Source organism: Manis javanica, chromosome 16 (genome assembly GCF_040802235.1).
Source record: "Manis javanica isolate MJ-LG chromosome 16, MJ_LKY, whole genome shotgun sequence".
NCBI classification, from domain to species: domain Eukaryota; kingdom Metazoa; phylum Chordata; class Mammalia; order Pholidota; family Manidae; genus Manis; species Manis javanica.
The window spans coordinates 54,421,133-54,435,375 of NC_133171.1; the positions used below are offsets into that span (position 1 = coordinate 54,421,133).

Sequence of the window (14,243 nt, forward strand, 5' to 3'; positions counted from 1 at the left end):
GTGAGAACAGGGTCCCTACTGTCACAGGGTTAATAGCAATGATGTATAGACTGCGTTAATCAATAGACAACAGATGAATAATCCAGAGAATGTGAACAGACAATTCACAGAAGTAATGCAAATGGCTAATAAATAATGAAAAGACAGGTTACTTCATCAGTAACCAAGAAATAAAAATGAAAATAATTTTTTGTAGCCAATATTAGAGAAAAAACACTGAAAATATTCAATGATAATATATAAGGTATTAAAATTTTAAATTTTAATGTCTTAAAATCATCATGTCTTTTGATTCAGTATTTCTATTTTAGCAATTTAGCCTATAGAAACAATCCCAAAGTATGCAGAGAAAAAACGCTATACAATTTGTAATACCAAAGCCTTGGAAACCTACCACAAGGGATTGGTTAAATAAACTATGACAGATGCATACAATGGATACTATGTAACATAGACTTTATAAAGAATGAAGGAGTTGTGACGGACTGAGGATGCAGAAAGACGTCCTGGTTTTATAAAACTATATATCTAAGTGTATACATTCTCATTTAAAAAATATATACACACACATTACTCTATAAAAAAAATGGAAGGAATATGTGTGAAATGAATGACTGGTTTTGGGGGAGAGCGCCAATGGGAATTTTACGGATGGACTTTTACTGTCTTATATGTTTTTGTCATGTATGAATTTGAGTAACTATTTACTACTATAATAAAAAAGAAGCACAAAGTTTTAAAATGTCATCAATAATAATATTCCTTTTTCAGGCAAAAATTTAGTATAGCATGACAGGATATTTATCCACAAAGTTCAAAATTAAAACTCAAAAACAATCTTACAAAGAATGTATGAAATAGTTGCTTGTCTTTTTTATCCCTTTGTCTATCTTTAAGATACATCCAATGACTAGCTTTTACCCATACTGTAATAAACAGTTCACTCTCCAAATGCCTGACATAAGAGTCAGCGCCAGTTACTGTATGAAAGTATCAAAACCGTCCATGATGAGCACTATCAAGGAGCACCTCAGGACTAACAGACCAGCACCAGCATGAACAAAACAAATGTAAAGAGGGAGAGGGCTGCTGATGCTTTGAGGGTCTTCCAAATTATCTGCGTATTCTTCAACAGTGAGTAAATATGATTATAATATAAAGTGATTTGTATATACGCTTTATATGAACAGCTGCAGTCTATTAAAACCCTGAAGGCTTAGTTATATTTGTTATCAAATTGAACCCGAGGAGTTCAACCTGGATGAAATTGTTTTTTATCAAAACTTTTATTCATAATACATTATAATCTAGGCATCAAAAAAGTTGAATGGTAATCAAAATCTTTCTGAATTTCCCAATTCATGCTGAGAAATAACTCCAAACAAATAGCACAAAGTGAAATGACAAAAACCTCCACCCCTTAGCTAAGACACAGCAAAAGAAGATGAAGGAAAAGATCTGGAATACGCAGAGCCCACCTCACATGTGGGCCCTCACCTTATCACAGCATTCAACGGCTTTGGAGTACTCTCGCAGCTTCAGGTAGCACATGGCCAGGTTCAGGAAGGCAGCAAGCAGAAAGGATTCAGACGCTTTTGATTCCTTTTCTGATAAGCCATATTCCATCTCTAACCAGGATACTATCTTCCCATACTGAATCACTGCCTGCATGTACTTGCCTCCCTAGAAGAGAAGCTGTAATTACTTACACAAGCTCTGAAGGGGGTACAAAAGAAGCGAGAGCTCAGCCCTCCCTGAGAAAACCAAATCCTCAAAACGAAGAAACAGCCCCTCATACTAACCATAGTATTTGATCATTTGCTTTTGTTGTTCTCAGGAGGTGGCTATGCAGGCATCTTTTTCCATTCTTTTTTAAGTCCCAGTGACCTCTGAGTTGGTTCAGGACCAAGCACTATATGAAGCTGTTCTCCAGCATTTTCCTCCACCATCTCATCCTTTTTTTGAGGGGCAGTTCTTTCAGCAGGAGGGCATCGAGCCTTTGGGTTACATTCTTTGGTGCTAATATTTACCTGACTTTGAAAAGGCTGATGAGTAGTTTAGACCATGTCACTAGCTTACCTGGTGGGGAAGTTACTTTTCCCTTTTCTCCTGATAACCACTGCACAGTAGATACTACATTCTGGCAAGTGCCACTCCCAAACACAGCTAATCTGACTTACGTAAACCAGTGGTTGGCAAACTTTTTCTTAAGGGAGCAGATAATAAATATTTTAGGCTTCATAGGCTAAACAATCTCTGTGGCAACTCTGTCAACAGTGCAAAAGCAGCTATAGACAATATAAAAATAAATGTGTGTGGCTGTGTCTCAGCAGAATCTTACTTAGAAAAACAGGCTAGTTTGCTGACCTCTGATCTAAGACAGTGGCAATATATATAGTTGAATAGCAGCATCTAACATAACTAACTATAAAAAATAAATCACACAGCTAAGTACACAAGAAAAAGCTTTCTCTTAATCATATTTTTGCCTTTTTACCTGATTAGAACTCTTAACAATCATGAATAACAATTACATAATGAATTCACATGAGTTAATTATATATATGCCTTATGCAAGAAATGAAGGGGCTGAGAAAAATGTGCTTATTGCTATTTTAGGTTGACAGAAAAGAGTGAGAGCTAATAAATACACAAACAAAATGGGAGTACAGACTAGGGGTCTCCTCTGCAGGGGGTGACTGCCTCAGAAACAGGTGATACCTGCTACCCAATGGCAGAATCACAGCCAGACCCATTAGGACATTAAAACCAATGAACAGCGTAATTTAAGGTCACGTCACTAGGATTTACCACAGTCAAAGGAATGCACATATCTCCATGTAGTTATGTCTCCCCACATACACTCCAACCTCACCCAATGACTGACTCTGAAGAATGTTTCTATTATAAGGGACTTCAAGTGGTTGGTAAAGGAAATGAGCTTCACCTGTAGAAAGGAAGCCTTGATGTCAATTTTTGGTGATGAGGATGCAGCAGACCAGTTCCAAGTGGAAGGCCTTGGTCTGAATGAGGGCTAGAGTGCCCTTCCTCCCCACATCCCATTTTGCAGACTTCTTTAGGAAAGAGAACACATAGATCTCACCAGTTCTGCTGTAGAAATGTAATGCAGAAGGATTCTGAGGTGTTATGGGAAGGGTACTAACATCAATCTGTTATCCTCTCAGCCTCACAAATCTATGGTACAGGTTATTTGTAAGAACATAAAACCAGGATCTTTTATAGTGTTAAAATTCTTGAGGAAATGATGCTGTACTTGGTATGGACTGAATTGTGTCTCCCTAACAAATTCATATGTTGAAGCCCTACCTCCTGTGTGATGGTATTTGAAGATGGGGCCTTTCAGAGGTATTTAGGTTCAGCTGGGGTCCTGAGGGTGAGGCCCTCATGAAGGAATTAGTTCCTCTGTAAGAAACACCAGAGAACTTGCTTCCTCTCTCTCCCCCAACTTTCAAGTACCTAGGAAAGGTCAACACAACAACCAGGCTGCCATCTGTGACCCTAGGAGAGGGTTCTTACAAGACCCCAACCCTGCTGGCCCATTGATCTTAGACTTCCAGTCTCTAGAACTGTGAAAAAGAAATTCCTATTTTTTATACAATGGTATTTTATTATGGCAGCCCAAGCTAAGACAATACTTAAATTTTGTTATAGCCTTAGGCCCAACATGAAGAAGAATAAAGTCCCCACTAGTTTCAGGTTTGGCATTTTCCTTGTCAATATCTTGCTGGACTATGAGGTCTTTGAGGACAGGAAGCATGTCCCACGCCTTCTGGAATACCCAGGGTTAAGCACAAAGGACTATCCCAGGTTCAGTACAAAGAAGCCCTTAATAAAGGTTTGCTGAATAAATATTAGATCAAAGGAATATAACTAAGGAATCAAACCTCTTCTATCACTGGGAGCAACAGCAAAGGTGTGGTTAGAACTGAAAGGGGTGCTTCAATTAGGTAAGCAACACAGGCATGGCCCTGTTAGGCCCAGCTTCTCCCTCATGCCTCCTCCTCCATCTTTAATGTACCCATTACTTTTTCTGATTTAAAATATTGTTATAGGGAAAGGAAAGAAGAGCAAGAGAGGACAAAGACCCAGATCTTATCACTTCAATGGGTTCTGAAAAGTCAGAGTTACAGAAGAAAACAAAACAAAAATAGACTTCATAATAATTCCTTTATATTTATAGAGCATTTTAATTTCTTGAAAGTTTTTTCATATGTATCATATATAACTTTATTTCTCAACTTCCAATAAGCAAAGGTCTTTGTTTTGTAGTATTTCTGTTCATGATGAACTAAAACAGGAGTTATCAACTGGGGTGATTTTTGCCTTCCCCGGGGTAACATTTGACAGTGCTTTGAGACTTTTCCTGTCACAAATGGAGGGTGTGTGTGTGTGTGCGTGTGCGCGCGTGTGCTACTGGCATCTAGTGCGTGCAGGCCAGGGATGCTGCTAAATATCCTACGGTGTGAAGGACAGCCTCCCACCACAGAATTATATATCCCCAAATGTTGATAGTGCTAAGTTGAAAATCCTGTACAGAAAGAAGGAAGGAGAAACAAGGTAGGGTGGACTCTGCTTAAGAGGTTTTTTTAACCCCATATCCTAGAGTCATTAGATGACTTGTTTCTAAATCACAGCCCTGGTTTCTTGGTTCAGCAAGGGTGGTCAAAATACAGCAAAGCCTGGTTTGTCTGAAAAAGGTTCATGGGCTGAGAGCTGCTCCTTAGCCAGCCTGCTTTAGAAATGCTTTTTTCCCAAGGAGCACAAGGGGGCGCAGGAACCCCGTATCATTGCAGAGTTCTCAGACTCCTTCACCTTTCTGTCTCCAAGTCAGAAAGGGTAACACCAACTGGATCTGACAGTTAATACTCTTTGTCCTGCAGAATTCGGTCAGCTATGAGGGCAAAAATCAGGTCTGTTTAGCTGGTTTGCACAATGCCTGGCATAATTAGTGTTCAGAGGTTGATACGAGGAGTCACAGTCTAAATAGCAAAATCATTCCCATTTAAAAGTTAAGTACAGTTCAACCCTACTAAGGGGAGATTTACCCACTTAGGTGTAAACCAAACTGACCGGTTAATGAAAATGGAGCTCCAATGTACAGATGTTATGAAATGTAGGTTTTTATTTCACCCATCTCTTTCCTCACCCACAGATCTGGACTCTGTGCATGTGTACAATGTGCCAAGTCAAATACCCAGGGAAGAGGCCCAAGAGGGTAGCACAGCAGATTGAAACCTGCCCTGAAATTCGAAAAGGGAATGTGTGCAGGAAACTATACCAACCATTTTGAAGTATTACAGCTAAAACTAGGGTCACTGCTGGGATCTTTTACCTATAATTATGAAGGTACCTCCAGGGAAGTTTTTAGTAGTACAAAATGTTCAGAGACATTCCAGGAGAAAAGTCTTAGATCAGTGGTTTTGAACCTTTCATTAATTTTCCCCCAAGGGACTAATGTTTTGACAGATTCTGTCTATCAAATAGCATGTTAAAAATAATAATCTCCATATGTGTGACTGATGATCCAGATTTTATAAAAAAAACCCAGTACGTTTAAAAGGATTCATAATATTATGAAATACACAAACCACTATTGCAGTTGTAATGCTAAGAAGCAACAAAGTGCTGTATAAACACTGAAGTGCTGCTTTTTGCTACTGATCACTAATTCTGGTGCTCTCTCTATATATATTCAGGACACAGCTAGCTAGGCGATATGTGGCTTTGCACCATGATTTCGTTACTAATGATGTCCCCCAAAGTTCTGAGTCATCCGCAGCCAATCAGAGCTTCTGAATAGCTGAGCTGTTTTACTACACTGAGTTGATATAATTCTAGTCAAATGCCAAAAACCTCAACCCCAAATTGTTAATATTCTATTTAGAAGTTTGGGGAAATATAAAAATACATTTAAAGAGGTATGTAGGAAACAGCATTCAGGACCCATGGCCTTGAGGGATTTTACAGAACATTTTCTTTCTATTCTAGTGTATTGCATATTCGGGTCTACAAATAACCCATTTGGAATCTTACTTGAGTAGTTTAAAAGTATTCAATAACCTCACTTAGAATTAAAAAAGAAAAAAACCCAAACTTGCTCTTGAGAGTTTAGAAACTCCAATAATTTTAGGGTTGGAAAGAAACTTGGGGATCCTCTAATTTAACTTCCTCACTTTTCACGTGAAAAAATAACCCCTTTGGACCTGAAAGACTTTAAACCATTTGGAGCCACAAAGTCCAATTTTCCTGATCCCCAATCCACCATATCCCAATGCTTTCTGGTGATACATACATTATTTTAATAGATATATAGTTACAGACAAATATAATTATATATTACCTATACCAATGGACCTCAAATTTAACTATAACACACAGTAAGAAATGTTTTAAATTATAATCCAGTACCCACTAACAGCTGAACAAAAATTTTATGTAACAAAATTTATACTTACTATATATATATAGTTCAACTAACTTGATTTCATGACCCAATAATGGATCTCCTCTCAAAGTTTGAAAAACAATAATCATACATTTGCCCTTTGCCTTGTATTGGTTATACAGTCTTAACCTAATTCTCTAGTTGTTTCATGTGGATTAACATTGCCTCTCCTCCGCCCAGACAAGGCTGTCAGTGTAATGCACGTCTTACAGAGGATGCTGCATGAAGACTCGCTGAAGGACATTTATGCATCACTGCTTCAGATTGTTGAAAACATCATTTAATTTTGTTCATGGATTGCAGAGGCAATTAGAAAAAGAAACTCTTGACGAAACTCCCATTCTTTATCTTTCTTCCTTACTAAGCTCTTTCCTTTTGACATGGAGGAGGTACATATTTGGGGGTGGGGAAGCAATGGATAGAGCATTCTGATTAGAACTGAATTAAGTGCTCTTTCTCTTTTCTTAGATCTGGGGGTTTAAGTTCTAAGTGAGGAAATACCACATTCCTAGATGTTACTAGAAAGGGTTTTCTAGAAGCATCAATGACAAGTATCATTCAGGAATTTCTGCTGATTCTTCACCAAAGCAAGTGTGGCAGGGATCACCTTGGCCATTAGAAGAAATTATTGCTCTCCTCCTGTCAGTTTCTTTTGAAATCTGTGCATGTTCTCTTTCCTTCTGTCAGTGCCTTAGTGATTTCCCCAAGACAGCGGAAAGAAAAATGATGTCAAACTTACCCCTATGAATTCTCTCATTTGCTAACAATTATTCTATCCATTCTTTGTTTCATTCCACCTATGTCTGTTGAGTGCCAACTATGTACTGAGCAAGATGCTTTAGGCTTTGAGTGATACAGTGGTGGGTGGGCAAGACAAACGTGATCTGCCTTTATGGAGGGTCACAATCTAGAGTTAAATGTGTGAAAGAGGCATTTGTATTGTTTTTGTCACATTAATTCATTCTTTCTCACCATTTCTTACACTGAAAATGACAGACTTATAAAAATTCAGGCTTTTTCTTACCTAGAAGAGTGTTGAAAGAATTCAGAGTAGGGAATCCTATCAGTACAATTCACTGACATTTGAGTAAATTGAGATAGAAAGGACCTAAGAGTATGAGGACTCACATACTTTGAAGTACACAGTTCCCTTTTCTTTGACGATGGCAGCCTGCTCCAATTTTTCTTTGGTATCCATTTCCCAGGATTCTTTGGCCTGTTGTGCAAATTTGTGACAATGGTTAGATGAACCGTGAAGAAAAAGCATCAGCTCATGCCTGTAAGAATAGTAGCTACTTTCGGAGGATACCCACAACTCAGAACACACTGATTTAAAACCATGAGCCATTGCCAATGCACTGTTAGGCTAGAACTCACCTTCACAATGACAAAGCTTCAGCTTGACCCAGGTTACTCAAAAGAAGCAGGCAAAAATACAGTAAGAAACATAAACTCTTGAGCACCTTTGGAATTATAAGTCAAGGCCACACAATGAAAGCTATGGTCCCCTATTTCACTCCTGCAAACTGTGCCACTAAACTGCTATTATAACAGCAAGTTTCTTTCAAGCCTCAGTTTTTTAACTCTAAAATGGGAACACTATTGTAGTCAAATCACATTTGTATATTTTTAACCCTACATAACTTTTTAACAAAAGTTAAAGAGTTCTAGCTCATGTAGTTGTCTCTCCACTCTAAAACAACCAGATACACTGAGGCCTCCAACATGCAGGCATCAACTTGCAGATGTAAACTAGGGAATTTCTAGTAAATCATAAATACATTTCAAAGCCATAAATAAATGATTTCACTATCATCTACTTTATGCATTATGTATATCATCACACCATTCTAGGTATGAATCCAGGGACATCTGAACTTCATTACAAACAGCTGGATCTGCAAGGATTCTAAAGAATCAATAAAATAATCTGGGGTCCTTTAGGGAAAACGGCAATGACTGTGTCAGTGCTGTTTACTGTGTAGGATTTATGAAACTTCGGTGGGTAAGTGTAAAATTCTCTCTATTCAAGACAATTTATTGGTTTATTCCCTGCTGTCATACTCCTTTCCCCTCCCATCCTGCTTTTAAAAAAATGAGTTACTAGTTCTTTCTGGCAACTCTATACTGCTTTCTAACAATTTAGCTCTATTATTTAAAAATCTAGTAATAAAATGTCCTTTGCATTTTTTAGATTGGGTTCAGTCTTTATGGGGTGTAACTATACAGCTGAACCTTGGACAATGTGGGGGTTAGGGGTGTACTGAAAATGCACAGTTGAAAATCCAAGTTTAACTTTGGACTCCCCAAAAACATAGCTATTAATAGCTTAATGCTGACCAGAAGCCATATCAATAATAAACAGCTGATTAACCTATTTTATGTTACATGTATTATGTTGTATTCTTACAATAAACTAGATAAAAGAAAATGTTTTTTCAAGCTGTCACAGATCTCCAAAAACTTTTCCAATATACTTATTGAAAAAAAATCTGTGTTAAGTGGAGCCAAGCAATTAAAATCTGTGTTATTCAAGGGTCAGCTGTATTCTTAATACCACAGGGCAGAGAATGAAATCATGTTGCCTCCAATAACAACACACCCCTTCATGTAGTTACAAATACACCAAGCATTGCTGCGTGAAATACACTCTTGGAGGGATGACTGTGCAGGCTCACTGGGGCACACGACAGTGAGAATGCTCCCAAACAGGCATTGTCCACTGGGCCACGGGCGGGAAGGGATGAGGGCTACTTCCTTAAAACGGAAATAAAGCCAAAGGCCTATAGAGCCAGATGCTAAAAATTATTTTCTGTCCAACAATAAAAAGCACTTTGTGCTATGAACAGCTTTGAAGGATCCGTGCTGAGGATCAGCAGGCCTTCAGGAGGTTACGCGTGATGGTCATCAGTACAGCACAGGCTTGTTCTGGGGAACAGGAAGTGTGAGGGGCATGATCAGGAACATCACTGTTGGGGGTGAATCCCAGCACAGTCCTCCCCTCACTTTCTTAGCCCAAAGGTACAGCCTTACAGGACAGTGATGTCCCTTCTGAGCCTAATAAAATAGAAATGAATGGGAAAATTTCCAGTCCAAAGTGTAATGTACAGAAAATGGAGGTAGCTCTGTAGGAATAAAAAGGCACACAAAATGCAGTTCTTGGGGCTCCTGGGGAAGGGTAGGGCTTTGGTGATGCACAGGGGACTAAGCTGGACACAACAGCACACTTAGCTCAGGCGTACGCTTTGTGCTTGTCTAGTGAGGCTGCTGATGGAAGCCTCCAGAAGAGGGCCTGAGATGGGAATATGCTCAAGAAGGACACCCACTTCTGGAATCCAAGGCAACTGACAAACTCTTTTCTCTACTTGGACAGGTATAAAAAGGAAAGGCTTAGGGTTAACAAGTTTGCCTTTTAGGTCCCTTGTCACCAAGCCTGGTGGCCCATGAAGCCTTATACTTTGGATAATAACTTAGAGCCACAGACAAGGCCTCTTCATGATTTCCAAGAAGGGTACAACCCGTTCAACACTAGAAAACTGCACCCCACTTCCCCAAGGAGCTGCTTGGCAGAATGTGAACCTTTCTGTCTTCAACCCAGGAAAAAAAGTACACAAAGAACAAGTCTAGGAACAAATAAGGGAACAAGTCTTGGATCCTACCCAAAAAAGTAAAAAAGAAAAAAAAAAGGCTGACACATTGGAACAAAATAAGAACACTGAGCTCCTTAGTTACACATCAGCTGTGCTGTTCCAGTTGTCCCACACTCTAACAGCGGTGTCAGAGACAAGAGACAAACTTGATCATGAAAAGCACAACATACAAGTGAATAAATACCACCTATCTACATCATCTAGTAATATCAGATACTTATATTTATAGGAAAAGGGTAGAGAAGAAATCTACCATGATTTTAGAAAAGTTCGTATTTTTCTCACCTTTTCGAAGCTCTTAAGTGTAACTTCATATATAAGCTCAGCATTAGGCTCAATGCCAAATTTAGGCTTCCCTGCCTCTCCAAAACCATATCTGAAATGGAGAGTTAAAAAAATAAAACTTTAAAAGAAATGGTGTATTTCCAAGCACTTCCTTCAGTATTTTGAGGCATCACATTAGCAGAGAGCTATCATTTGTGAACTACACACATCAGAGACCTGAGAACAAACCTGATGTGGATCAGAAGAGTGTGCCAAGTATCACTGCTGTCGGGTTTTAAGAAGCTGGGCTAGATTAGTTTTCTTTTCTCCTTCACATTCCCATGTAATGCAACACTTGTACTCCTTGGGATTGCTTGTTCAATGCAATTTTAAATGTCACTGCCTTTTTCTGTTTGATTTTGCATCTTGTTATTTTTATAAAACAGCCATCATTGGGCTATTAGGATTTTCCCCAAAGTTTCATCAGCAGGAGGACAGAGAAGACGTGATCATTATAGTGTTGTCTGTTAGAGGTAACGTTTTAACAAGCTTTTAACACTAAGTGCTATCCCTTCCAATAGTACTGCTTCTAGTCAGATAATGGGGAGAAAGGCTCACACATCAGGAAGGAAATACATTCTTACAGTATTTCTCTGAGACTTTTAACAAGCACAGTAGAAAACACAAATGTAACAAATACATAATCAAAAAGAACAGCCCTAACACCTCATCAAGAGAAAATACTCTTATCTTTGTGCCTATACCACTGTAAGACATGAAACCTTTAGGCAAAATTTAATAAAATAACTGGGAACATATAAATTTGTTTTTTTGGATCACTTAAGATCTTTAACACATCTAAGCCATTCAAGAAACACACATCTACCACAATAGAAGTTCTGGTGGTGCTTTGTCTGCCTGGTTCAATGATTCCCAGCATTTAGAATAATGCCCAGCATATCAGGAAAGTGTTCACGGGAATATATTCTGTTACCCTCTGTTTTAAGCCAAATTACTCTTTATGCAACAATATGCAAAAAAACTTAGTAAACCCAAACTATCAGGCTATGGGTTGAAATATGCAAAAACCAGGTGGATACTAATACCATTCATTTTCTCTGGAGTAAAAGGACTAGGATAGGAAATACTCCAGCTTGCTACTTGCACCACTTTTCTTTACCCCTTGCCTGAGTTTTTCAGGAAGAAAATGCTTAGTCATTCACCATCACTGTTACACTAGAAAATGGAAGCTGAAGCCAGCGAGAGGCACAGAGATACAATGAGAGCTGGTAGGAATGGGGTGTGGTAGTTTTAATAGCAGGGCAAAGGTATCTTCAGCAAAGAAGTAAAAGAGGACATAATTACCAATGGCCAATTTAGAAAGTGGTGACTAGTTTTCTACTTTGAGCTCTTAGACATATGTATCTCCTATTTTGCTTCTGCCATCTGGTAAATAAAGAACATTCCTTACTGTTGGTAACAAGGTAGGGAGGTGAGTCCTTCCTGAGCATGTGTTTACCGACAGCAAGCTATATTTGGTGGCCTGTGCTAAACAAGTACATCCAGCAGATGACCTGGCACTTGCTGTAGACCAGTGGCTCTCAATTGGGTCATTTAAACCTCCCCCATTCCCCCGGAAATTTGGTAGTATCTAGAGATTTGGGGTTTGTCACAACTGAGGTGGGGGTGCTACTGGCATCTAATGGGCACCAGGGACACTGCTCCATCCTACAAAATGCACAAGACAGCCCCCACAACCAAGAAACATCTAGCCCAAAATGTCAATAGTGCCGATGAGAAAAGCTGCCTTAGAGGAACTCAAAAACAGGGGGTCCATGGCTGGGGTGTATGGTGTAGGGGCTGGGTTCAGGGACACACCAAACTGTCCTGGTTACCATCAATGGAGTTAAAGAGGACTGAAGAAGGATGTTATTTCTATAATCTCTCCTGGGTTCAAATGAAGAGATTCTGTGAAGATGTATGTGGAACACATCATTATGGGAGTGTCAACTCACACCAAACTGTTTTGGAAGCATCTAACCTGACTTCCACATTACACAGAAAGTTGTCTGACTTATGCTAGATCAGCCTGGGCAAGGAAGAACCCAGGGCACACAAATTCACCTTACAGAGAACACCACAGATGGAATTACAGGACTTAACCAAAAGACAAATGGGGCTATATAGTAGCAGAAGGAATCTGGTATAAATATCCTTGAATTAATCATTGCCTGTGGAGAGTAGAGATACAAGTAATGGCTATTGATGACCATTTTTAAGCCTTTAGGTGCATACAAGAGGCGCTGTACCAGAAGTTCTTATCAATTGCTCCCTTTTTATAGATGAAGAAACTGAGGCTCTGAGAGACATGCTTCCTAAGAGTCATGCAAAGAAGCAATGGTAGAGCCAGGATTTAAATTCAGGCTTCATGTGTCTCTAAAAAATTGTTTAGTTTTTGACCCATTTTCCCTCATGATCAGACACTATGGCTCTGGGAAGACTGCAGTTTGTTTGGGGTTGGTGCAGGGCAGAAACATAAGAAAGGAAAAAGAAAAGTATTAAAACTCATCATACTTTACCTAAAACAAAAAAAGATTAATCAGCCATGGTATTTAAAACAATATAAAAGATATTGTACTGATGAGAAAAAAGAAAATGAATTCTTTGGAAGTGTTTTATGAATTTCTTATTATGGAAACATCCTGCCAAGGAGTCTGTCAGAAATGAAGAGAAGGTATGCCCTGGAAACCTCTGGAGACTGAAGGACAGAGTGATACTAAGAGTGATACAGAACATATATTTGCAACAGCTCTATTTACAGCAGTCAGAGGCAATGTGCTATTGTAAGTGGAAAACGGAACAAGACAGGGAAATTCACTGCAAGAACTCACAACATGCCCAGTGTGTAGGGATTTTCTACATACATGGATAATACCATGTAGTGCATGGGTGGACAGTCTCATATTGCAGAAATCTCCCGTTACGTAGCTCCTCAACATACCAACCAACACCTTGAAGAGAAAATAATACATTCTTTCTAACTACGCTAAATTATTTCCATAAGACATATGAAAATTAAAAACTCTTATTCCTAGAAATTTATGAAAACTTGTCTTTTATGACTAAAAAGATCTAAAAAAAATCTACCATATGTTAAAACAGGGTTTTTCTTTTTCTAGTGGTTTTAGGGTAAATGGAAGAAACATCACAACAGCAATACTAGCTAAAATACTGAGGGTTTGTATGTGTCAGGCACTTTGCTATACTCTTTACATGCACTATCTCATATAGTCCTCCTCCCCAACTTTATGAGGTAGATACTGTTCACCCCCATTTTACAAAAGGGGAAACTGAGGCTTAGGAGAGTTAAGTGACATGAATAAGTGCACACAGCTGGTAAGTTGCATAGCAGGGTTTAGCCAAAATGATACAATAATGTAAATGTGGGCAAGGAAATATCTGCTTTAATAAATATAAGAATAATTTGTTTCCCTATAATATATGCTTACAATGTATACGGAACTTATCCTCAAGGAGCTTAAATCTGGAAACATACATGGGACATAATAAATACCACTCTCTTTATATGAATGTAGAACTACTATAATTTTGGAATGAATGCTAGATTAAAAGTGATTAGATATTATTTGGTTGTGGAAGAGACAGCTTTCTCTATGTACTACTTTATTTTAAAAAGTTCCTTCTAGAAAGAGATAAACAGGTTCACCTAAGGGTGAACTACAAATATAAGTAAAACACACTGAAGTAGAGAAAGAATTATGATATAGAAAAAGAAGGTAATAAATAAAAGGCAGTGAAGGTTCTATGGGGTTCAAGGTGTAGAGCATTTTGGGAGGATTTCA

General features: G+C 38.6%; 1 protein-coding gene across 6 annotated transcripts in view; it reads right to left on the minus strand.

Moving 5' to 3' along the window:
- Positions 1-14,243, minus strand: part of LOC140846898 (peptidyl-prolyl cis-trans isomerase FKBP5-like) — an 89,495-nt gene that overhangs the window by 4,950 nt on the left and 70,302 nt on the right. For 4 of the 6 annotated variants that reach the window (XM_073225095.1, XM_073225091.1, XM_073225092.1 and 1 more), the window contains 3 exons: positions 10,402-10,492; positions 7,599-7,682; positions 1,498-1,683 (listed from right to left, as the gene is read on the minus strand). In XM_073225095.1, the coding sequence (XP_073081196.1) occupies positions 1,498-1,683; positions 7,599-7,682; positions 10,402-10,492 (361 nt within the window). Of the gene's footprint in view, positions 1-1,497; positions 1,684-7,594; positions 7,683-10,401; positions 10,493-14,243 lie in introns of all 6 variants that reach the window. The other 2 variants (XM_073225096.1, XM_073225097.1) reach the window with 1 other exon arrangement.